This window comes from Carassius gibelio, chromosome A13 (assembly GCF_023724105.1).
Source record: "Carassius gibelio isolate Cgi1373 ecotype wild population from Czech Republic chromosome A13, carGib1.2-hapl.c, whole genome shotgun sequence".
NCBI classification, from domain to species: domain Eukaryota; kingdom Metazoa; phylum Chordata; class Actinopteri; order Cypriniformes; family Cyprinidae; genus Carassius; species Carassius gibelio.
The window spans coordinates 13,270,294-13,295,390 of NC_068383.1; the positions used below are offsets into that span (position 1 = coordinate 13,270,294).

A 25,097-nucleotide genomic window follows, 5' to 3' on the forward strand; every position below is an offset into this window, starting at 1 on the left:
AATTATTTTATCAGCACAGCAGTAGTGTTTACCCTCTGTTTGGATGCATGAAAAACAAATGTAATGTATAGTTGGTATACAGTTTTTGTATACTCTTCAATACAGCGCGCCAAATCTCTGATTTTGTAGGATATTTCTGATCTGCTGAAGCAGCTGAAACATGTGAACCTGTTCACTCTGCATGGAATTCAATTGAACCCGTTCCCTCTGTTAGTTAATGAGAAAGCTTTTCATTTTGAGGATCATATTACCCATTTAAACTAGAGTCTTTAAGTGAAGCAAACTGGTCAACTGATTTTGGGAAAGGACTAATGACTAATATTGTGCTACTTCATTTCCCGGTGGGAAGATGGACGTTGTTCAAGAGCTGTGGCTTTATCCAGTAAGCACTTTCTGAGTCAGTATTTTATTAATGAAGTACTTATCATCATTATTATTTAATGCAAGGTATATAAATGCAAAGCTCAATTAGCAAAATACCACTGAGAATAGTTCCACCATGTTTGATGTAAGCAATGCTTTCCTATTTTCTACTTGTACAGTACTATTTGAGAATATTTTTAAGAATCTGACAGTAAAAATGAGGATTCTATCTACTTTAAGACAAGCTTTCATCTGAAAATGATTTTGTCAAGCAACCACATTCAAAGGGAACTGATGCGGTGGTAAATGTCATGAATCTGCCTATGCATTACCTTATATTGATTTACATTGACCATATGTCTGAAAATACCACTGTGTGTCTGGTTTAGAGTAACATGAGCTTTTTTAATATGCATCATGTTTTTGGTGATGAGCCTACATGCTGCTATGTAAACAAAACCATCCTGTGGCTAATATGCAGAGCAAGTGAAATATTTATACGGCATAACAAATATATTTTAATAAACAAAGAGGTGGAGTTTGAAACAACAACTTTGCACTCTGTGTTTTTATGGGCCATAGTTATAGTTGTTGTGTATTGTTCACACTAAACTGCCATCCTTTATGTGCGTTTAAAATTAAATTCATAAACTGTATGAGTGCAGACACTTACTGAGACCCACTGATAAGACATTATATCAAAAAAAAAAATCTATATTATTATTATTACACAATTTCATTTACGTACTGCCACTAAAATAATTTAACTTGAACAATGATAATCATTATTAATATAAAATATTATAATAATCATTATATATAACATATTTAATAAAATTCACTCAAATATTTTAATATTTATTATACAGTATATAATAGTAAATATAAATCTTATAAAAAATAATAAATCTTGAAATCTTGAAATATGAATATATATATATATATATATATGTATGTATGTATGTATGTATGTATGTATGTATATATATATATATATATATATATATATATATATATATATATATATATATATATATATATATATATGTGTGTATATATTAGGGGTGTAACGATACGCGTATTCGTATTGAACCGTTCGGTATGAGGCTTTCGGTTCGGTACGCGGTACGCATTATGTACCGAACGGTTCGTTGGACTAATTAATTATATTTAAAAAAAAAAAAAGAGAAATATAATGATATGCGTTCAACAAGGTACCCCAATAACCCGAACGACGTAACAGGCAACGCCCCTGACACTCCCGAAGAAGAAAAAAAACACTTTATATGTCTTTAAAAAAACAACTTACATGTTTATGTTAGGCTACTCAGTCAGGCACGCGCTGAAGGCTCGATGGCCAATGCGTTTAACAGACCGGAAATAGAAGATCCTCCAATAACCAACAGGTCTGGTGTTTGGGTGCACTTTAAGCTATAATGGTGATGGCAAGAGAGTGGTGGATAAAAAAACAACAGTATGTCGCATCTGCTACACCAGCGGGAATACTTGAAACATGTCAACTCATTTACGGCGACATTACCTTATTGTGTCAGTATCTGGGAAAAGACTAAAAAAAGGAGAAACATACACGCAACAAACTATCCCTGCAGCATTTAGACACCGGTACACCATTATAACTTACAGGGAATCCAAAGTGCACCCAAACACCAGACCTGTTGGTTATTGGAGGATCTTCTATTTCTGGTCTGTTAAATGCATTAGACATTTTGCAACGAGCCTTCAGCGCGTGCTGAGTGAGCGAGCGCCTTAGGGGCCGTTCACACATCGTGCCTAAAAACGCTAGGCGCGTCTTTCTCCTCCTTTCCAAAGCGCTCGGGCAGAAGCGCTCATGAGGCGTCTGTCTTCACTAAGCAACAATGACGTGCTCTCTCCATGAAGACCCGGAAATTTCAGCAAAGGATAAATGGATTTACAGCTCTAAAAATCGCTTGCAGTAGCTCTGCTACTAAATTTATTTCAAAATTGCAATCCATATACAACTATGATCAGCTGTTCCTTCATCTTGGCTGAGCTTTCAACTTTGTTACGGGAAAGGATGAAGCTGATTGGTTAGTTCTTGTCACATGACCCGCGGTGCGCTTGCGGCATTCTGAAAAGTTGAGATGTTTTTACATTTTGCTGTATCTAAAACGTACCGAACCGAACCGAACCGTGACATCAGTGTATCGTATCGAACCGAACCGTGAATTTTGTGAACCGTTACACCCCTAGTAGCCTATATATATATATATATATATATATATACATACACACACATATATATATATACACATACAAATGATTAATCAAAATATTATCATCCTTGTTATAGAAATTAAAATAAGCAAAGACAGTCATAAATTCCATACCGTCTGGCTCCACTTATTTTTTTATATCTATAAAAAGGATAGACATTTGTGCTATAGTACTCTAGTACTCTCTATTTTGGGGGCTTTATGAATGAAAAATACCTCAATAACTCTTCTGGATATAAAGCGACAGATAATTTATTTTGTTACCAAAATTATACCTAAAGCTTCTTTGGTTGGAGTCTTTCTCTTACAGTATGTATGCTTAATTTAAGGCCTCCACTATAGTTTGATTTGGCATCCATCAAGGCAGACGTTGATTGGAGTGATTGCCCTGTGATGCACTGGTGAGTCGCCCTAGAGGCAGAGAAATGCATCATGCTCACTCGGTTCACAGAGAGCTAAGCAGTCATCGGGTCCAAGAGCAGCATATAGCACAGACAGAAACTGGCTCATACACTGCCACACTGCCAAAACTCTCTTAAACCTTGGCCTTTACTGGCAATATTTAATTCTTCACAGAACTGTTGTTTTGAACATTTTGGAGGATGTGAGGAACAATAAGCTTGTGTGTGGTTTGCCCTTAAAATACCATGTGGCTCTGTTTGTTGATCACTGTGCCTGTGCACCTGATTCTTATTAAACACTGTTTTGCAGAGCACACAAAATGTTCTGCAATGTTTTATTACCTTTCATTTATTTTATTTTGAATTAGTTTGACAAAATTATTTTACTCATATTTTACCCTTCACCTCTGTTTGACATACAACTGGACCGGTTCATTTTAAAGTCCATGCATCACAGTTCACGGTTTTTTTTTAAGCTCTTATATGTATTTCTCAATATTTAAAGTCAATTACTGTCTCAGCTACATAATAATAATAATAATAATAATAACTAATTTCCACTTTTACTGACAAGGAAAAATAGTAAAGATGAGATCTACAAAGCAGTTCATTACCCCAAACTAACACTTAAGAAAATTACCTTGTTTTAAAATCCAGTTTTCTGAGGAAATTATTTACTTTTTCTTGAACTGTTTGAAACCAACACAGATAATTATTACTGTAATATATATATATATATATATATATATATATATATATATATATATATATATATATTATATATTATATATTACATATACATTTTTAAATAGTATGGCATTATACTGAGATGATTACTCCTGTGGCAACTTCCCCGTGTGACAACTAGCCCCGGTCTTCTCTACATCGCAGATATCTGTAGGCTAAATGTATTTGAAGTGTACTCTTTAATCATTTTGAGTTACTTAAACTGTGTGGGCTGTGTCTGCACTGCGTATGTAAACGGACAAAGAAAAACGGGAAGTGAACATGTTTATACAAACTATCAATAATTAATAATACAATGCACAACATAACTGAAAACCATACAGTCATATTGTTCTATTCTAGCTTACGAATATTTGCATGGCCCGAAAACGTAGTCTTTTTTCATTAGGAACTCTTTGGCTCATTGGACAACCGCTGATATGATTCAGGACGGAAACACACATCTGAGGAAATTGGCTGGATGTGATGTGAACCTCCCCCTGCTGCGCTTTGTGTGTGTGTAGGTGTGTGTGTGTGTGTGTGTGTGTGTGTGTGTGTGTGTGTGTGTGTGTGTGTGCGCGCGCGCGCTCGCTGACGGTCCAGCAGCTCGCGCTGCAGTCACCCATTAATGGGACATTCACGTTAAGGACTTTTGTGGCTCCTTCGCGCGAATCGCAAACAGTGTAAAGTTCAGTTTTTTTAGAAATCAAAATACTTTTGCCTGTTCATTGTGAAATTACACTAATGATTGACAAGTATGGGAACTACGCGTGGAATCGTTTGGGGAGACATCGCGCTGCTCCTGCTTCTCCTGTCTGAAGGTTAGGATTATGTCTTATGTCACCTCGCGCTAAGTCTACGCTATTTAGCCTTTATTTTGGGTAAATAACTGTTGAGAGCTACAAATTGTGAATACCTGTTCAGAGGCAGTAGCTACTTGAGCATTACACTTGTCGTATTTTAACTTAAATAGAATTGTCGCCTCCGTGCATCCTTCAGTGACAACACAGGGGCTGTATCTCAAAACCTATAGAGCTGCCTAACTAGACTGCGTTTTGAGCGAACCTTACGTTCTTCAGAGACATTTTTATTCCCGTGTTCTATAGAACACCTTCTACATCCAAGAATCCACAGCTCGTTAGAACCTGTGATGTGTCATCATGAACTTGTTTTAATCTCAAATGAACCTTTAAATAGTTTAAATAGTTTTGGGGGGGTAAAAATGGATGAGAGGGTTATTTGCTGACCCTAGGATCCTGAAAACAACCTGTTTTAAGGGTGTAAGTAGGTTACTCACTAGGTTTTGAGACAAAAACATGGTCCAAGCAGTGGTATCATAAACAGTGGGGGTGCTTCTGGCAGAAATGCTTGGCAGAAAACAAAATAAAAAAGATCTATAAAACTTGAAACGCAGTAAGCTACGCAGAACCTTTGAATATTGTTTTCGTGTTTGTTTAGAAGTTGTTGATTCATGAACAACATTTGATTTGTTTTATTTGTTGAGAAATCTAATATTATTCTGATTATTTGCTGGAAAGTGTATTATTATTATTATTATTATGAAGAGTATTATATAAAACCAGCAAGGGTATGAGTCACTTTTGCATCCTGTAAATTATGTAGGCCTATTTAATTCAAGTAATGAAGAGCAAAGTATTGTATTTCACAGTTTTTGTCACAAATTTTTGCTTTTTATAACATTTATCATAAATATTACATTTTATCATGTTACTTACATTACGTTTAATTTTGCATCCTATTTTCTATCTATGCTGACTCCAAAAAACAGACAATACAAAATCTATATATCAATAGGGTCTGCATCTGTCACCCCCCATTTCCATTCAAAGACCACTGAATGCTACTGGAGAGATTTACCAGACAGTTTCGTAGAGGCAATCTGGTACTGAAGCCAAAATATGTACAACTCTAATGTGCCACATGGTCCATGCAAGCAATACGCATGTCTCTATACATCATTATATCATAATCCCATTTAAAACCCCTCTGCCCAACTGTACTAACACACCTCTCTCAAAATAACTGGAGTTAACTAGAGTCCCAGTCGTTCCTGAATAGATCTTAAATCTCAGTGTGTGGCCAGTTGCATTAAAAAGGAATGGTCACATCGCAACAGCTTGAAAACAGACAAAAGTGGAACATAGCAGAGGTTTCACAGCTATTCTGGTCATTCAGAAGACATTTGGCAGAGTGTGAATGCAACAGTGTTGGATTTTTCTTCGCTCAATAGTGGTTCCTGAATGGTGTTGATGGTGGTTAGGTTACTTAAAGACTGAATGAACATTACTTAAGTCAAAAGTGACAAAACAACCAAAGATGCATTTTGATGTTAACTGAATCTCTCGGTCTAAATGATAACAGGAAATTGCATTTTAATGGTCTTATTGACTCGGTTGTATATTAGTCCGATAACCTACCAGGAATTGTGCAATATGAATGCAAAATTGATTGAAATACATGTAAAATCAGCAATGATAAGGTCTGTTGGAAGCCGTTTTTTGTTTATTTTTTCAAACGAGGAATGTGTGCATGTTGTCATGCATTTTGATATCATGATATAATATTACTACATAATACATAATGCATCGTGCGGCAAGATCACATCGAAGGGTGTTGCAATGCTTATTAAATAACTTATAATTAAGCATTTTAATGAATGTAATAAATAGTAAACTATTTAAACCTTGTTAGTTTGCAGAAACTTCCAGACATTGTGTTTTTAATGTGAGCTGATATACTTGTTATTCTTTGTCACTTAATAATTGGCATTCTTCATAATTTTTTGAGGGGTTTTGACTTAAGAATTGACCTTTATTAAACATTTAAATGAATATTGCCTTGATAATCACCAGGTGGCAAAGGACTTAGGTGTCATCCTACTGAACGGCTCCTGTATTAACCTTTGTTAGAGATAATGTAGAAGCACCTTGATTCTTTGCCTTGAGGAAAACAAAAGCCTGGTGTTGAGAGGTGGTCAGAGGGCAGGTGTGCAGCAGGTGTGCTTAGCTCTGGGCAAACACAATTTGTTTGTCTTCCAAAAGGAAAATACTGCCAGTAAAATAATAGAGTACACAGCTCTGATAACAGATGAGGCTTAAAACCCTTCATTAAAGACACAGGATGGTTGGCAGCACCTCTTGCAAAATGGATCTCATCTATTTTATGACAAGCCATCCCATGAAAATGGATGATGACAAAAGCAATAGGTTTTGTCCATGCTAGGGAACATGTAATCGTGTATCTCTGTCTTGGTTTGATGGTTTGACATTTAAACTACAGTTTGATTTGTTAAACAGTTGTTTTTCCTTGAATATAGTGTAAAGAGCAAGAATTCTTGTTTGCTATTGATCAGACTCTCTTGGCATTATTTTTTTTTTCTTTAAAAATAAAATTTCCAAAAGGGGGTTGTTGCATGTTCTAATAGAAGCAACTTTTTTTTTTTTTACCCCAAATAACTTTTCACTAAACATTTTTTTTTACGTAAAAAAAAATCAAAGAACCTTTTTCCACTATAAAGAAACTTTTGCACAATGGAAAGGTTCCATGGATGTTAAAGGTTCTTTATGGAGCCATGCATTTGAACAAAGAACCTTTATTTTCAAAAGTGTATGAAAAACTGAAAAATTGCCAGTCACCAAAAATATGGTAGAAAACAAGATCAGTTAATCATTTTTTGTCTACATCATCTGTGCACACTGTTTATTTTCAGCAGAAAAATGCTGCATGTGTAATTACAGAAATAAAAATGTTTAAAGTAATGATCTGACTAATAAGGTGAACAGCTGCCCGTAGCTTTCCATCACGAGTTGTTTGCATAAAATAAGTCCAGACCCCATGTCACGTATTGTGTGTGAGGCATTGATTTGTGGATACACAGCTTTGACCCTGTTATTTTATCTGCTGGAGTGCCATGGCTTCTGACCTCTAAAACCCAAGACGTATTTCCTCATGATCAGGCCACATGAGATTGGCCATCCGATGGGAAGTAACATTAGGGAATCAAGTTCAGATCCTTCACCATGCACCCCATTCCATCCTGCATCAGCACAGTCATTTTCATCAACTGTCATTGTAGACCGATAAATGCCAGTTCATACATTACAATGTTTTTTTGGACCATATTGCATTAAATGATTGACAAGTATGGGATTTAGTTTATTATTATTTAAATTTAGTTTAGTTTGTCTTGAGCAGTGTATATAAATCTTGCCATTTTTCCCCATCATCATCTCTACTTTCACCATGATTGTAAAAACAGATTTGATGTCGTTAATTACTTTTCTTATTCTCTATGTAGATTGTTCATACCTTAAAGAAAATGAGACAATCTATAATGCCAAATCTTTTATTTAAATCTTTAATGAAGTTCAATGACCTATGATTTTCAGATTTTAGCAAAATTTTATACTGTATTTTTAAAAGCATATTACTTAAGGTTGTAAAGGCATTTAATATAAACCATAAGTAAGTTGTATTGTATTGTATACACATTATACTGATACGTAAAAAAAAGTGATTTTATTCAAGTAAAAAATATTATTTATCACTAAATCCTTCTAAATGCATTAGGATACACCATTGAAAGTAAACCGAAGGGTTAGAGAAGATAGAAATAGCACCAATAGTGTTGTTTCAGTATCGTAATAAAGGCTATTGACATGATGATCCATTGTGCGTGGACATTAATGAATCTACCAGAAACCACATTTGGACTAATTGCACAGCTTTGTACCTATTGGAGTCATAGCTCAGATGCCTCAGTTAGTTATGGGTCACATTTCTACCCCCTGCATCAGTGGAATCTAATTTGCTTTGCAGGACAAGAAGACATTGATTGAAATTGTGTCCCAAGGGCGTTTGGGGCTCTCGATTTCTACATGGGTCTTTACATGTTATTTTCTTGTGGCCATTGACGCATGGTGTGTTGGACTGATCATTTACAACAATGAGCAACCAACACAACGGCTTACGACCTAACTGTCCTCGTTTGGTCCCCCTGTGTTTGGAGGGGGAAGGGTGCTGAATTGTGAATGGCTGTCATTTTGAGATTCATTCTTTACCTGGAAATGAGTGAAGTCTAAACTACACTGAGATTTTAAAAAATTCAGATGCAACCTTGGCATTAATATGGAATCCTTTTCACTGAAACATTGGTAATTTGCTTATTTATACCTGCTCTATTCTTTAAATTCAGTTTTGTTGGTGTCAGGTCAATCTGGCTTATATGAACACCCTTCATTTACATATTAGGTTACATATTTTCAAGATGTGGTTGGTTTTACATTGCACTTTTAAAATGCAAGACTTAGCATTTAGGAAATGCCAGCTCTTGATGACCTAACAGCTCAAACTCAATAGTCCATGTAAATTCACCCACTGGCCCATTTCAACCATGCACTGTGAATTTTAAGACTCAGCAAGTAAAAGTCATAAAAATTGTGAGTATGTGTTTGAAGCAGTGGAGGGGAACACTGAGGAACATCCTGAGTAATGAATCACACTGGAGGTTATTTCAGAATATATATATATATATATATATATATAAAATAAAAAAAAGAAGAATAGAAAAAAAGGCCTCCAGGTTTTGTTTTTCTGTGTTTAGTCTAATCTTGATTGTTGTTTTGTCTCTGTCTCTGGTTTATATTTAAATAACAAATAAATAATGTTGGAAATTTCTTATCGTAATGATACCATCCAAGAGAAAGTTGTTCAAAGGTCCCTCATTTATGAGCTCTAATGTCCCATCCAATCCCAAAAGAGATTAATAAAGTAAATACAAACATACTGCCTTATACCACAGGAGATGTGAAATTAGATTACTTAATGACGAACGTCCATTCCTTGCTTACGTTAATGGGATGCTGAATTACATTTCTGACATTACATTTCTGATGTTGATCGATAATGTTTCTGTTTGATAATAGCTTCAGATGTACACTTTAGGTATGTTTAATTGTACTCTTTTCTGATTCTATTATAGAAATCTACCATGTTGCATATTTGGCTAATACAATAATTCAATTGTACGATTCTTATCTTTTTAAATCACTCTCCTATCTTAAACCTTCTCAGTGTCGCATACTGAAGAAAAGAGACCCGTGAGTGAGGGGAATTTAACCATAATAATCAAAAATAATAGTCCTGTATTGAATTATAGCATAATTGGCAGCCTTTTAGTTAATTAACTCATTGTGGTCACAGAGTAATGATTCTCATTACTATATTATAGAGATGGAGTCTTAATCATTTTGCTTAATTAAGTATGTTTACTTTGATTAGTACTCTTACACTACATCCATAGTGTCTACTGTACATCCAATGAATCTTGATTTAGGAAAAAAGATGGAATAATCTGTCAGGAATAATCTGCATAATTTTTATACTTGATTTTATTATTGTTATTGTTATTGAGAATAATAATAATAATTTTATGGTTATAGGAGGAATGTGCTCAGCTCTTGATTAATATTGCTATTGACTGCCCTGCTACTTCTCAATTTGGACATCACTGGGGACAGATGCTCTGCACATTGACCTTGGCCAAAAGGGCAAGGGCCAATAGACCGAGATCAGCATGCTTTATGATGATCCCAACAAATATAAGTTCTGATGGTCAGACTGAATCATCATCTAGATTACACTACAGTGATATTTACAGCCATTGTAGCTGCAGACATGAAGCTAGATGGGAATGCTAGTGATTGCAACAAACACATCCCTGTGTTTACATGCAGTATGTCATGAATGGAGCCCTTTGAGGAGTAAGTGGATTATGGAAAGTGGATTGCTCTGACTGCTAACTTGTTTCCGCCTTTTGACGAGTTCAAGGAAATGGCAAGAAAGACCCATGCACTCTTCCAGCTCCCATGATCTCATAGAGGGTACATTTCTGTGGCGGTGTGCATGTTGAGCTAATTGACTTCCTGTCTTTGAGCAGTCCGGTCCAGAGGTCGTCTATCCATTAACCTGTTCTCTCGCTGAGAGATCTTGTTTGAAAACATGCAGGCCTCACCATTGTAGAGATTGACGCTAATTCAGGTCATAGCGTATGTCTGTTTGATTCTAAATGAATGCTCTCCAATGACTGTGGATTTATTTATATTCAGAACTGATTGGTCTCTTGTCATTTGATTAGATTGTTGCATCATCAGAAATGTTTCAAGTAGCAGACTCAAGATTAACTTTAGGTTAAGATGAAGAGAGCTGGCACACCTTCTTTTGTCCCATAATAGCATTGAACAAATCACTGCTGGAAATGATGTGCAGATGTTTCATATAATGTATAATTCAAAATTAATGTGACACAGGATTTCACTTGTTAAGCTTTTCCTGTCTCGTTTGTGTGTATGTGCACGTTAGGTTCAAAGTCAATTCGCCTGTGAGCTGAAATCAATATGTCAGATTGCATCATAGTGTTTACAACCATGATCCATGATGTGGCTGTGAGAGGTCAGAGCAGTAAGCCCAGTCTGATCAAGTGATCAGTCATAACTCCAAACATCCTCCCTTCTGCCGTCACCTTAATACTCGCATAATGCTCATCCATATGCTACATCCTGTTATGCTTGACTGACTGAATACCTCACGTCAATCTTGTGATGTCATGGCATCATTCCTCCTTTGTTACTGTTTTTGATTCTGTGAGTTAATTAGCTTGATATAAACTGCTTTCTGTTGGCTTCCGGCCTGGAAATAAATTAAATTTGGAATGATTCAAATCAGTTGGATAGCTGTAGTTTGCAGCTGCCACACCACAAAAGTTTAGAAGTCAAATGACTTAAGATTATTTCTTACCTTGGCCAGGGCCATCAAAACACTGATTATTGAGTTTAAAAGGTTTTGGGGGGGGGGGGGGGGGGGGGGGTTTATGTGTTTAGATTTTTCTTTAAATGCTTAATGTGAAATGAATATACATACTGTACACATGCTTTGAACCACTGACAAAGATCAACAAATTTAAACTCTTGAACAGTGCTTAAGTTGTTCTTCGTTAAATTTAATCACACAACATTTACGTGAATAATTAAGGAGAGATACGGATTGATACATTGAAGCTGCAGTGTTGTTACAGTAATTTATTTATGCTTGTTGGATCCTTGTCTACATTTGATCATTAATCCCTGCAAACATTTGGTTTTGGCCAACACTTCTCTACTTCTCTATCTTCTGTGATGATAACATACAGTATGTGGCCCAGAGTTTTATTGCATTTTTAATCCACTTTTGTCAGAAAATGTATAATAATGTCAACTCTTGGCTGTCCGATTAATTAATGTCAAATATCATGGCTGTACTTACTTATGGTTTATTCATCACACATAATGCCGGGCCAAGTTGAAAGCATTGCATTATGGGATACAGTGTTCCAGTGTGCTTGGTTGTATATAGCATGTTAAAAGGTATTCTATGCATACAGAAAATATGTGTAGTCTGTGTGTATACACTGTGGTATATAGACATATTTGGATAATTGATGGCTCTTGCCTGTATGCATCTATAATTTGTAAAGTTTTCATATATAAAAATCTGTCTGTCAAAATCCCTGAATTCTACAGTAGAACAACAAGGCCATGGGTTCTGCTTGTATTACACTGTTCTTAGTCTGGGAATCCTTGTCCCAGGAGGACCACACAACTACTCCAGTTTCACATGTTTATTTAAGTACAAATGAAAGTAAATGCTATCAGTCCTGCTCTGAATCTCAGAGTGGCATAGTGCTGCTAAGCGCTCCACCTGATACACTGACATCGGATGATGAATGAGTGTCACGACAAATCCAGTGGCTTGTTCAACACAGTATCTGCATCAGCTAAGATTAATGCTGCCATCCCTCAGCTCTCCTGCGGCTATGGTTTATGAGCCAAGCACACTTTGTACTTACAACTTTCACTGAAAGACGCACCTGAAATACATCATGGATTTCAGCTAACACAGCTCTGACAGCTTCTTTTAAGGCAATGAATTTTCAAGTATTTTTCGGGTTCAGGGCCTGGTCATGCAACACTAGTTAAAATTTTATTGCATCTTAATATTTTTAAAGATAGATTTTTGATCCATCATGTTACCAAAAAAAAAAAACACTTTAAATGACCTGTTGACTTATCTTTCATAACTAGACATATTTTGTACTGAAACAGGAAGATAAGGTGGGACATATCAAAGGGCTTGTCCTTTTTTATTATTTTTATTAACCTATATCCTTTTAGTATGCTAACTTTAGTATGCTAATGCTAACTTCCTTAAGAAGTTAGCATTCCTTGCTAATTGATCCCTAATCTTTTTTTTTTATTATTATTGTTCTTGGATTGCTTGGATTGTTTTTCCTTCTTTAGGAGAAAATAAGCTCTGTGACCGACAAACGATTTGAGTCCCATTTAGCCACTTGTTAGCAACCGCCTTTTTAAAGACAAGTTTAAGCTTTAAACAAAAAATTACAAAGGTGTATTACTTATGTATTGTATGTCATAAAATAAAACATGAAAATATGAGCTTGTAACCACACACACTATTTCAGCTATTTAACAAACAAAAAAACATAAAAATAAACAAAATGACAGAACGCTGAAACTGGAAGTGCTAATATGGCTGGGTTTTGGTCTACAAAACTACTTTATCCCTCAGCAGGTGATAGGGGGAGGGGCATTTCCAGTGTACAAAACATTTGATTGGATAAACTTTTGAGTGTATGAGATGAGTCATCAACATTTTGTGCTCCACTTCCTTAAATGATAAATGTAAATGTATAAGGGTTTATCTGTATGTGCTAAGCTTTTGTCACCTTCTAGCAGTACACTAGCATATTGACAGCTTCAAAGCTAGATTCACTATAAACTGCAAAAGTTTCATTTCGAATTCATGAGGTCTTCAAAGAATGTTTTATGTCTGCAGATGTGACTGGCGACCCCATAAATAAAAGAACACAAACCAGTTCTGTGTTGTCTTTGTGTCTTGACAAGGCATTTAATAAAAAGGGTTGTAGTGTTCCTGACTGTGTCTCCATCCTTCAGGAAGGTTGGCCACATTGTATCCATCAATCCGGCCTCCTGTCATTGCAGCACAGCTAAATTAAATCAATGTCTGAAACCAGAGACAAGGCTTCAACTGTAGCAACAGAAATAGAAAATCTAGTTTTGCTGTTTGCTAATGATATTAGTACGTTCCTAAGTGGCCGCCCACCGTCGTCGGACAGGAACACAGGAGAGATATAATTACAACCTGAACACTTGCATCTCCATTTACGGGTAAAACACATGAGGATCTTACAGTGTTTTATAGATTACCCACCCCCTGCCCCATTCACCCACCCACCTCCATCCACACTCGTCGTGCAGGTAATGATTCATTTCTAGGCAGTATTATGTTATCCACTGTAATTAAACTTCCCAAGGTGAAACCAAGGAGAATCAGAGACCACATCATATTGACCATGTGAGAAATTCATTAAAAGTCATATGAGATGCTGTTTAATTTTTCGATGACAGATTAGTGAGGGCTATTTCAACAGAAAAATGGATGTGTTTAAAGAGTTGATTGTGTAACCTGGCTTCTAGCATGACATTTCCATTGTACAACAGATTTGATATAAGAAGCAGATCAATAAAAGAAGATTTGATAGAGTCAATTGCAAATTTGATTGCATTATGAGCACCAAAGGTCAAATAATTTTTTTTAATTAAATGTTTTTTTTTATCACTTGGAGAGAATCAACAGTCAAATGTTGCTTATGCGCTTGCACAAAATACCACATGTAAACATTTTTGCCTGAACCTGAAATATTGTGTTCATGATTATGGGATTTGATTAAATTGCTGGTTTTTGGTGATTTTTGGTGATTGGTGACTGGTGTAGGAAGAAGTGTTTAAATGAATGTCCACAAAGAACTCAGTGTGACATTTCATGTGTATTTTGGACAGGTTCACTTGGACTCTATTTTCCTCAAAGGGTGTACACAGAAAGCATCTACGTGGGTCAGCTACAAGGAACACCGGTCCTTCAGGTCTATTCAATGCGGGACAGCCCTACAGAGAGGCCCTATTTCACCTTGTGCTCCCATAGAGACTCTTACACATCATGGTTTCACATGGACGAGGAGACTGGAGTCCTTTCAGTGAACAAAACCCTTGAGTGGAGTGACTTCACTAGTATACGTGAGTTTGACACTGCTCCATTTAAATATAATATAGTTATTTACATTTATATTCTCCTGTAATGTTACTCAATATTTTGCTGATATATCATATAATATATTATAAACCATTATTTTAATGTAAATTATACTGTTTGCTGTATCAAAGTTCTGTGCTTATATAAGTTATATTAAGTATTTAATATATTAAGGATATTTTTATTTTTTTCCAGTAAAATATTTAAACTTGCTTGAAACATACTTAATTTGATTTATTTGAGCTAAGATAAATTTCCCTGAGAAGCAAAAGCAACATGATTTCTGAGGATATGTCTTTATTTATTAAGTTTGCAAATTGTTTTGCCTCTTTATATGTGCATCCACTTAATTTTGTTTTTGCTTAAAATAAGATAAACAATATGCTAATGAGTTAAGAAATATTACAAGTCTTAGGTACTTAGGTACGTATTCTTCAAAAAGCCGGAAAAAAATTGGTTTCAGAAGTAATTTATTTTTTAATGGTTTAGATATTTTTACTAGAAAACGGGAAAATATTGATGACAGTGTGTGTGTGTGTGTGTGTGTGTGTGTGTGTGTGTGTGTTGTCATCCATATTTTCTCGTTTTTTTTTTTTTTTGCAGTGAAATGTAATTCAATTCGTAATAGTGTTTTTAGAGAACCTTGACAGTTTAATCTTGGGATACATTACACTCTAAATACATGTCTCACAATGTCTGTCCTGCAGGCAGCAGCTCAGTCAGGCCTGTGAAGGATATCAACCTGAAGGTCGGAGTCTCTTCAGTGCCCATGCAGAAAGCGAAATGCCTCCTTCCCACAGTGGAGGTCAAACTGATGTTCATTAATGACACAGCACCCTCCTGTGGTCAGGTCGAGCTGAAGACATTGTGTTTCCCTGACAAGGTTCCAAACCCCCACATCACAGAGAACCGTATGCCAGGGGCCCTGCGGCAGCTCCGGCGCTTTACACACATGAGCATTTGCCCTAACTACACCATCACTTATGCAGTGGAACCAGGTACAAACAAAAACCAGTGTAAATTTCAAGTCTTTCTGCATATTACAGTACAGCGAGATTCATTTTCTGTTATCACTTGTATTAAAGTCTCTCCAGCTCCATTTGCTGTTGACAGCTCCACTTCTGAACTGGTGGTCACTGCACCCGTGGACCGTGAGGACAGTGAAGTGTACCATCTGGATTTAGTGTGTATGATACGAACAGAAGAAAAGCTGGAGAAGTTCTTCAGTTCTCTGCACGTGAACATCTATGATGAGGACGATAATCCTCCTTACATGAATGGGACTGACACGGTGGACATCAAAATAGAGTTTAACCGCAGCGAGGTCGGTATTAGGCTCTGTAAACACAACTTTCTCACATCTTCATAGCCTTTTAAACAAACAAATACCGGTATATAAGAAATATGAAAGTATTGAATAATGGAAGTCTGTTTTCTTTTGTAGGGTACTGTGTATGGAACTCTGTTTGTATACGACAGGGACACAACGCCCGTTTATCCCACAGACCTAATTCAGAATAAATTAGTGGGCACCCTAATAACGAATGACTCCTGGATCAGAAACACTACTACTATTGAACACAAATTTAGGGAAGAGAAAGCCATCTTTGGAAATGTCCGTGGGACAGTTCATGAATACAGTGAGTACAAGAAATAAGATTACATATTTCTTGTCTTAAAGGTGCACAGAGTAATTTTTCCATATTGAATTTTTAACACAAAAATACTACTTTTTGAATATGTAGAAAATCATGTACTGTACACTCACATGGGCAATTATGTTGAGTCACAAAATATTAATAAACTAACAGTATATATCAAACATGTTTGATATTTTGAGCTGATTGTGGAACACTCTTCGCTTTAATCTGTCATGAGTCAGCAAGTGTCAACAAGGTTTTGGGAATAAATTGAAATTTTGGTAGTGTGATTCCCAGTCATTTAGTTTAAAGCATATGATCCCTAGTGTTTAAAAAAAAAAATGTATATAAAAGTTCCAGCTTTAACCATTTAGAGCTCTGAAATTGCTGCTGATGTGTAAGCATCCAATATAAGTCCTGTATAAGTTCAAGACGACAATTACTGAGTGCACCATAACTGAATAGCTTTTTTAAATTACGTACTGAATTGTCCTTTATTCTGTTTTCTGCCCTCAGAGTTGAAACTCAGTCAGAATCTGTCTGTGACAGAGCAACGCTCATTTCAGTTGGACTACCTAGTCAATGACACCACCTTCCCAGGCCCAGAGGGAACAGTGCTGTTACGTTTCAATGTGACTATCCTGCCGGTTCCTATTCAATTCTCCAATATCACCTACTTCTTCACAGTGTCACTGAAAGCAACAACATACTCCCAGGTGCATTCATGAGGTTTTTAGTCCTTTTGAACCTGTGCATGCAGGAGAAGAGAAGTCCTATTGTTTATTTACATATATAATCTGCACAGTATAACATTATTACAGGAATAGGTTATTCAGAAATAAAGATTTGCTCACCATCCAACCATGCAAGATTTAGATGAGTTTGTTTCTTCGTCTAATTAATTTGGAGAAATTTAGCATTGCATCTTTTGCTCACCAATGGATCCTCTACATTGAATGGGTGCCGACAGAATAAAAGTTTAAGCAGGCAATAAAACATCACAATAAATCACACAAAGTCCATCAATTAATGTACAGTTAAGTGTTTATTATAATTAAGACATTTTCATTTTAAACTGATGTTTTTATCAGCTGTTTGGACTCTTTTGATAACATCCATTCACTGTAAGGGTACTAGTGATGCAATACTAAATTTCGTCAAATCTGTTCTGATGAATAAACTAACTCATCTATCTTGGATGGTCTGAGGATAAGTTCATGTAATGAAAATAAACATTTTAGGCAAATGCTGCCTCAAAGCTGTCTTTACGACTCTGAGCATGCAGCGTCTTGTTTTTTATTGGCTATGTATGAGAATCAATATATAATACAAACATAATTTGATTTTTTTGACCCTATTGCTATGTAAAATAGATGGTTAAATAGCCATAAGAAAAACTAAAACCACGACAATTCACAAATATCATTACATTTTTATGCATAAGCATGCAAGTGCATAATGTGGAATTGGAAGGTTTTATTGTTTTTTTTTTTGTTTGTTTTTGCAGTATTTTTATTTGAAATTTCTTACATGATAAAAGAAATTGCAATTTACATCACAGATTACTCCAGAGGACTGACACTAATGTATCTTTTGTGTCTTTTTTAGATTGGAAGCGTCTGTGTGGACAACTGTCTGAAGTTTAAGGGCATTGATGTCACGTATCAGTTAGAGATCGCAGACAGGAACATCTCTGCTGATGCTCAGTCATGTTATAGGGCAGTTGGCCTTGCACAGAGCCCGAATGAGAAGACCGCTGTGCTCTATGTGAATGACACTGAGGTGTTACGCAGACCACAGTGCCAAAAGCTACAGTATGTAGTTATTGCCGAGGAACAGCAGAACAAGTTTCAGGCCAAGACGCAGCTTGATGTTATTTTTGAGGATGAAGGTAAGGTCAATAGTTCACAGGGCTTACGAGCAGAGCGACAGTGGTGAATGCAACAGCTGCTGATCCAGGTTTTTCCTCTCTGATTGTGCCGTGTAGCAGATCTCATGAGGCTGGATGAGCAGCGCATTTTGCCTTGTGCAGAAAAGAGAGAGCGAGGGGAGTGTGAGGCGTCTCGAGGCCTGGGAGCCCCAACAGGCAGATGCCAGTGGAGACAAGGCAGAGATAAAGGTTACCCACAATTCCCTTGAATCTAATTCACTGCACTTACCATATTCCTGTGGAGCTGTTTCTATCATTCAAAAGGGACAAATTGTGTCATTGTATCACCTTTGCAGGAATATCCAGAAAATATTCCACCTGTTCCCCTGACCTCCGAACGTGTCCAGATGCGTACTGTGATGCCATTGAGAGCAAAAACATATCCATATGTCCTCAGGATTGCTCCAGTGAGATCAATTTGAGTTTTGATTTTGTGTGTGTGTGGTCGTGCCTTTTTATTTAGTATTAAAATAAATAAATATTTACATTTATTTAGTTAGACCAGCGTAATTCTGCAATTGTGCTTTAAGAAAGTGCAACAACTATAACAATAAATGTGTCTTTTTGCCAGGTCAGCCTATAATCGGGGGTTACGAGAGGGACCTGTATGGAATCAAAGCTGGACATGGGACCTGCTACTGTTTTTCAGGAAAGTGCTTCTGTGAAAAGGACGAATCAGAAGGTGAGCTGGATGATTGCTTTGCCCTTCACAAGCTAACGTAAATATTAACATGGTTCCCAGAAGGGAAAATAAGTATAGTTTACCCTTTTCTGAAGAGCTATGGTTAGTTTAAATGCTCAGGATATTCATTTCAACTGGTTAATTTATGTACATTTGGTTATTTTTTTTCTTGAGGACAATTTGAAAACATCTATAGAATGTAGTTAAAACATAACTAAACTGTTAAAACCAAAAAAAAAATCAATTGCTTTGTTTGTATTTGTTTTTCAGAGTCTACGTGTGAAGAAATGTGTAAGATCATCATTGCAACTGGTGTCCTCCTCTCCTTCATTGTCTCAATTGTCCTGTCCTCGTACTTCATCCACTGCTACCACAAGAGCACAACTAAGCCTCCCATCGCCTCAGCTGAAATGACTTTCCGCCGACCAGCCCAATCCTACCCAATCAGTTACAATAATGTCCGTCGAACTTCTCTAGATTCCATGGAGAATCAGGTGGCCATTGAAACCTTCAAAATACCCGTAAGTCTTGCTTAAGTCTTTACATACATAGTTAATTCATGCATGATCATGTTTTTGGTGTAAATTGGAGATGATTGTAAATGGGATTGTTTGATGTGTAAAGATTTTTTTTAATCATTTCTGTTAACAGGAAGATCCAAAGTGGGAGTTCCCTCGAAAGAACTTAGTTCTGGGTAAGACTCTCGGAGAAGGAGAGTTTGGGAAGGTTGTGAAGGCCACGGCTTTCCGGCTCAAAGGGAAAGCGGGATACACTACAGTTGCTGTAAAGATGTTGAAAGGTATGCCACTCAAAACCAAATCACTTTTTAAAAGGTGGATTAGTTTTATTAACTTTATAATGACTCCTAAGCATTTTTTATTCCACAGAAAATGCATCTCACAGTGAGCTTCGAGACCTCCTGTCAGAGTTCACATTGCTCAAGCAGGTTAATCACCCTCATGTCATAAAAATGTATGGAGCTTGCAGCCAGGATGGTAAGACATTTTAGTAAAAAATAAAAAAATAAAAATATTTTTATCTGGCATGCATTTGTTTGTTGCCCTGTGTGCTCATAAAAGCTCATCTGTTCAGGTCCATTATACTTAATCGTTGAATACGCAAAGTATGGCTCACTGCGGAACTTCCTGAGAGAGAGCCGGAAGGTTGGACCCAGCTACATGGGCAATGATGCCAACCGCAACTCCAGCTACTTGGAAAACCCAGACGAGAGAGCTCTGACCATGGGCGACCTCATCTCCTTTGCATGGCAGATCTCCAGAGGAATGCAATACCTGGCTGAAATGAAGGTCTGTCAGCAGTTTAGCGAATATCCATCACTGAATATTTCATGTTCTCTTTTAAAGAACGATGTTATAATGAGAGAAAATATGTTTAGCTTGTCCACAGAGATCTGGCTGCCAGGAATGTGCTGGTGGCAGAGGGAAGGAAGATGAAAATATCCGACTTTGGTTTATCTCGAGATGTTTATGAGGAAGATTCATATGTGAAGAGGAGCAAGGTTGATATATCTTGTTTATTTATTTATTTATTTATTTTTTCATTTTAACTGTGGCAAAATTGTTGCATCCTATGTTTTACAGATGTTTGAATGTTTGTGCACAAGAAAACCCATTTGGATGTAAAACGTGTAATGCAATTTTACATTCGTCAGATGTAATACTTTGTCATAATGTGCTCTCAATTTCTAGGGTCGTATTCCTGTTAAATGGATGGCTATAGAATCTTTGTTTGATCACATCTACACCACACAAAGTGATGTGTAAGTAATGGTGCACGTGCTTCTATACTGACAATCACTAATTTATATGTAGCATGTCTGAATACAATGTATGATTTACTCAGAAATTACTAGTTAATTTCACAAATAATTACAAAACAAAATGTCAAGTGAGGGCTTATTCCACTACAACTTTACAGTACAATGTCTCTCTCTCTCTCTCTCTCTGTTTTCTTGCATTAGCTGGTCTTTTGGTGTCCTGTTATGGGAGATTGTAACCTTGGGTGGAAACCCCTACCCAGGCATTGCTCCAGAACGGCTTTTCAACCTTCTGAAGACGGGCTACAGGATGGAGAAGCCAGAGAACTGCACGGATGAAATGTGTGTACATCAATTGAATGTGTTGTAGATCTGAGAGCTGAATGAACAAATCATTTTCTAAAACCACTATGTCATAATGGGATATATGTGAACCTGGACCACAAAACCAGTCAATTATATGATTTATAAACAAAGCTGAATAAATAAGCTTTCCGATTGTTAGGATAGGACAATATTTTTACGAGATACAAATATATCTGGAATCTGAGGGTGCAAGAAAATCTAAATACTAAGAAAATCGCCTTTAAAGTTATTCAAATGAAGTTCTTAGCAATGCATATTACTAATCAAAAATTAAGTTTGTGTATATTTACAGCAGGATTTACAAAAATTTACAAAATATCTTCATGGAACATGATCATTACTTGTTTTCCTAATGATTTTTTTAGCTTTAAAAAATCAATAACTTTGACCCATACAATGTATTTTCGGCTATTGCTACAAATATACCCCAGTGACATAAGACTAGTTTTGTGGTCAAGGGTAACATATATAATTTTAACATGTAAGTTAGCATATTTTGCTTTATATATGACTTTAAAATGTCACACAACATGTACTTAATTTCACTTAAAGGAATCAGCTTTTACGTGTGACAGTCAGAGATATTCTGTAGTAGCTGATGAATGCTCTGTTGTGTAATATAGGTACAATCTGATGCTTCGTTGTTGGAAACAAGAGTCAGATAAGCGTCCTACTTTCTCAGACATCAGCAAAGAACTTGAGAAGATGATGGTGAAAAGCAGAGTAAGAATACAGCAAATACTTTCCCTCACATACTGTACAGTCACACACAGACACGACACTATGAAATGACTATCTGAGCTGAACCTGTTTTCACAAATCACGTATGAACTTGTCAAACATCCCAATTAAAATAGTATTTACACACTAATTAGCTTATACATACGTTGCGATTTAAAAGTTTGGGATTATTAAGATTATTATTATTATTATTTTAAGAAATTAGTACTTTTATTTCCACAAAACTATTAAGCAGCGTTACCGTTTTAAACATTGATAATAATAAGTGTTTCTTGATCACCAAATCGCCAAATGAAGACTAATGTAATTGTTTTTTTGTTTTTGTTTTTTTACTGTATTTTCAATCCAATAAATGCAGCCTGGTTCAGCATAAGATACTTTTTTCAAAATTATTTAAAAAAAATCTTACCGGCCCCCAAAGTTTTGATCTATGTTTACTAATTTATGCTGTCATAAAGATTCAATTCTCCAAGGTGAGTGACAATGTTAAAACAATTTGAAAACAATAAATAAAGACAGATGGACTGTCAGCAACTTGACTCCAAAAAAACGTTAAATGTTAGACTGGCCAAAGCATATTCATTCATTTTGTTATGCTAACCTTTAGCAACTAATGGAATCTGACAGCCTGCTTTCTAGTGGGATTTGACTAGTGAATCCAAAAAAAATCTCATTCTGAAGTTTTTTCGTATGAGGTATGTGATGTTATACTGAAGAGTTATGGTACCACTAGTCTGATTTTCATAACCGTGTGTTTCCCTCCATCAGGACTATCTGGATCTCGCAGCTTCCACGCCAGCAGACGCCCTGCTGTATGACGACTCCCTCTCTGAAGAGGACACACCTTTAGTGGACTGTAGTAACGCCCCTCTCCCTCGAACCCTCCCCTCCACTTGGATTGAAAACAAGCTCTATGGTAGAATTTCCCATGCATTTACTCGATTCTAATACAGGGAACAAAATCAATTTATGTTTTTGCCTTCCATAGGAAGTGCTGTGATTGTGCTAACGGCATGGCTGCCACTGACTTATGAATACTGTTGATGTTTAATAAATTCAGTTAGTGCTGTAGTGTCTGGATCTAGGGATCAGATGTTTCATTTGGACCTGCTTCCGATGTACTCTACTATTTGAAATATTCCTTTTAAAAAGCTTTAATGTACAAGCATAAAATCCACATACACAAAACTTAACGTGTATTATGTATATTAAGATGTGTCTCATGATTTACATCATATGTGAATTTTCTACTTCTTTGCAGCACTTTAGGTTAAGTTTTACATTTGAAACAGGTCCCGTGTGCTCTGGATGTGCTCGCTCTGTAATATTCTGAACATATTACAGAAAATGAGTGTTTACAGTAGATGGAGTCAGTTCTGAAAGCAGTAAGGCTTTTGAATTAAACTCTTTTTTTTAGATCATATATCAAGATATGCAAGACTCAGTTAGCTCTCCCCAAAATGATGGCATTAACAGTGAGCAATAAAACGGCCAGCAGTAAGGCACTTGCTATGCAGACACTCCTTGATGTCAGTTATTTCTGGGAGTACACAAAAAACCTTTTAGTAGAGTAGTACTGGTTATCTGTTTCATTTAAAATGATTGTATATAAACTGGCAAAGACAACAGCAGTAACAATACTGATGTCATGATGATGTCATAGAATAGACGGTGTCACCAAAGTGGAATCTTGACATGAATGACCAAAAAGCACTCAAAGGACCAAAGAATGATTTCATGTTTCTACCACACGCTCAAACGACATGTCATTCATGCTGTTTAATGCTCAAAAGCTGAGCTGAGTTTCGTTTGAGAGCCTTACTGTCTGGACTTAATGCTTCCTCAGTGCAGAAAAATGATATGTTCTCGTTTTTAGGCATGTCATACCCGAACTGGCCAGAGAAGAGCCCGGTACCGCTCAACAGACTCGATGCCACTAACCCTGTCTTTACAAGATATGCCAATGATAGTGTTTATGCAAACTGGATGGCTTTGCATTCTCCCGCAAAAATCGTGGACACGCTCGATAGTTAAATAGGCAAACCAAAATCAGTGGTGGAAAAGACATGGGGGTGGGGAGATGTGTATATTTATATGATACTGTATATATGTCGTTTGATGATAAAGTCGGTTCCCTTTTATTTCTGCTGTTGTGTAGAAGATGAGAGGATGCTTCAAGCAGCTCATAGGTGATTGTTACCACAAGGCCCTGTGTTGGCTGTGTTGTATCACTGCATGACTCTGTACAGTTAAATGTCAATGTTTAAGTGCCTGTGCCGCTTCTGTTAGAAAACACCAGTTATAAATGCATGACCGAGACAATCTTGGTCCCACTCCAGGAATTAAAGGGAGCTTCTTTACCATCACTTACTGCTGCAAATATTGGATATGTTTTTTTGGGGGAAAAAAGCAGAGTTCGTTTCATCTTGATTATGTGTCAGGATATGACAAAATCAATTACTTTTTGTTTTTTTAAATGTTCATATTTTGCTCTGTGGTAACTACGAGTTATAAATATTGCCATAATTGATATGTATAATTTAATGTCATATGGTGATTTAATTTTCATTGTGCAACAATAACTATAATACATAAAACTGAGTGTGATTCCTCATTATGTTGTCAGAACTTTACTTTTCAATCAATAAAACTGTTAGGAGATGTCAAGGTTTAATTTCTATGCGTGTTTATTTTTAATGCTATTTCTGTCTCAGACTTCATTAAAGAGTAACAAAGAATGTGGTAACTTAGATTTAAAGATTCAAATGTGGTAATTTTGTTCATCCTCCTGACATCCTAAGTTTTGAGGCATGGATTTTATAAAATGAATCAATTAATGAATAATTTTAAAAGCAAGTTCAAAGTACCCTGTGTAAATACGTAAATTGGCATTAAACCATCAGTGTGATATTTCATTCAGTTTGTTTTGTTTTGCTCTATGAATAGGAAGATTTATTTAAATGGGACTCACATTAATCGTTTTTCCTGGTGTAAGAAAAAATACAAACCTCTACACGACATACCGTTTTAAA

The 25,097-nt window shown here is 36.2% G+C and overlaps 1 protein-coding gene across 2 annotated transcripts; it reads left to right on the forward strand.

Annotated features, from left to right (window-relative positions):
- Window positions 1-4,310: 4,310 nt before the first annotated feature.
- On the forward strand, window positions 4,311-24,739 carry LOC128026196 (proto-oncogene tyrosine-protein kinase receptor Ret). Of its 2 annotated transcripts, none has more exons than XM_052613027.1 (20): window positions 4,311-4,566; window positions 14,680-14,913; window positions 15,637-15,927; window positions 16,015-16,253; window positions 16,374-16,569; window positions 17,086-17,285; window positions 18,178-18,460; window positions 18,560-18,688; window positions 18,796-18,906; window positions 19,071-19,181; window positions 19,452-19,702; window positions 19,833-19,980; window positions 20,069-20,176; window positions 20,274-20,488; window positions 20,578-20,700; window positions 20,891-20,961; window positions 21,163-21,300; window positions 21,948-22,047; window positions 22,834-22,981; window positions 23,942-24,739. In XM_052613027.1, exons 1-20 carry the CDS (start codon window positions 4,503-4,505, stop codon window positions 24,097-24,099), a joined length of 3,318 nt encoding a protein of 1,105 aa, XP_052468987.1. In that variant the 5' UTR covers window positions 4,311-4,502; the 3' UTR covers window positions 24,100-24,739. The 2 variants fall into 2 exon arrangements, with proteins under 2 accessions (XP_052468987.1, XP_052468986.1); XM_052613026.1 differs by having other exon boundaries at window positions 4,312-4,566; window positions 18,557-18,688.
- Window positions 24,740-25,097: the final 358 nt, after the last annotated feature.

What these genes read in the sequence shown, in the direction of transcription:
- LOC128026196 (XM_052613026.1), top strand. Translation starts at nt 4,503, where the DNA reads ATGGGAACTACGCGTGGAATCGTTTGGGGAGACATCGCGCTGCTCCTG. An exon ending in TGGAGCTTGCAGCCAGGATG is followed by an intron (nt 20,177 to 20,273) that starts GTAAGACATTTT and finishes TCATCTGTTCAG; the next exon opens with GTCCATTATACTTAATCGTT. An exon ending in AGATGATGGTGAAAAGCAGA is followed by an intron (nt 22,048 to 22,833) that starts GTAAGAATACAG and finishes TCCCTCCATCAG; the next exon opens with GACTATCTGGATCTCGCAGC.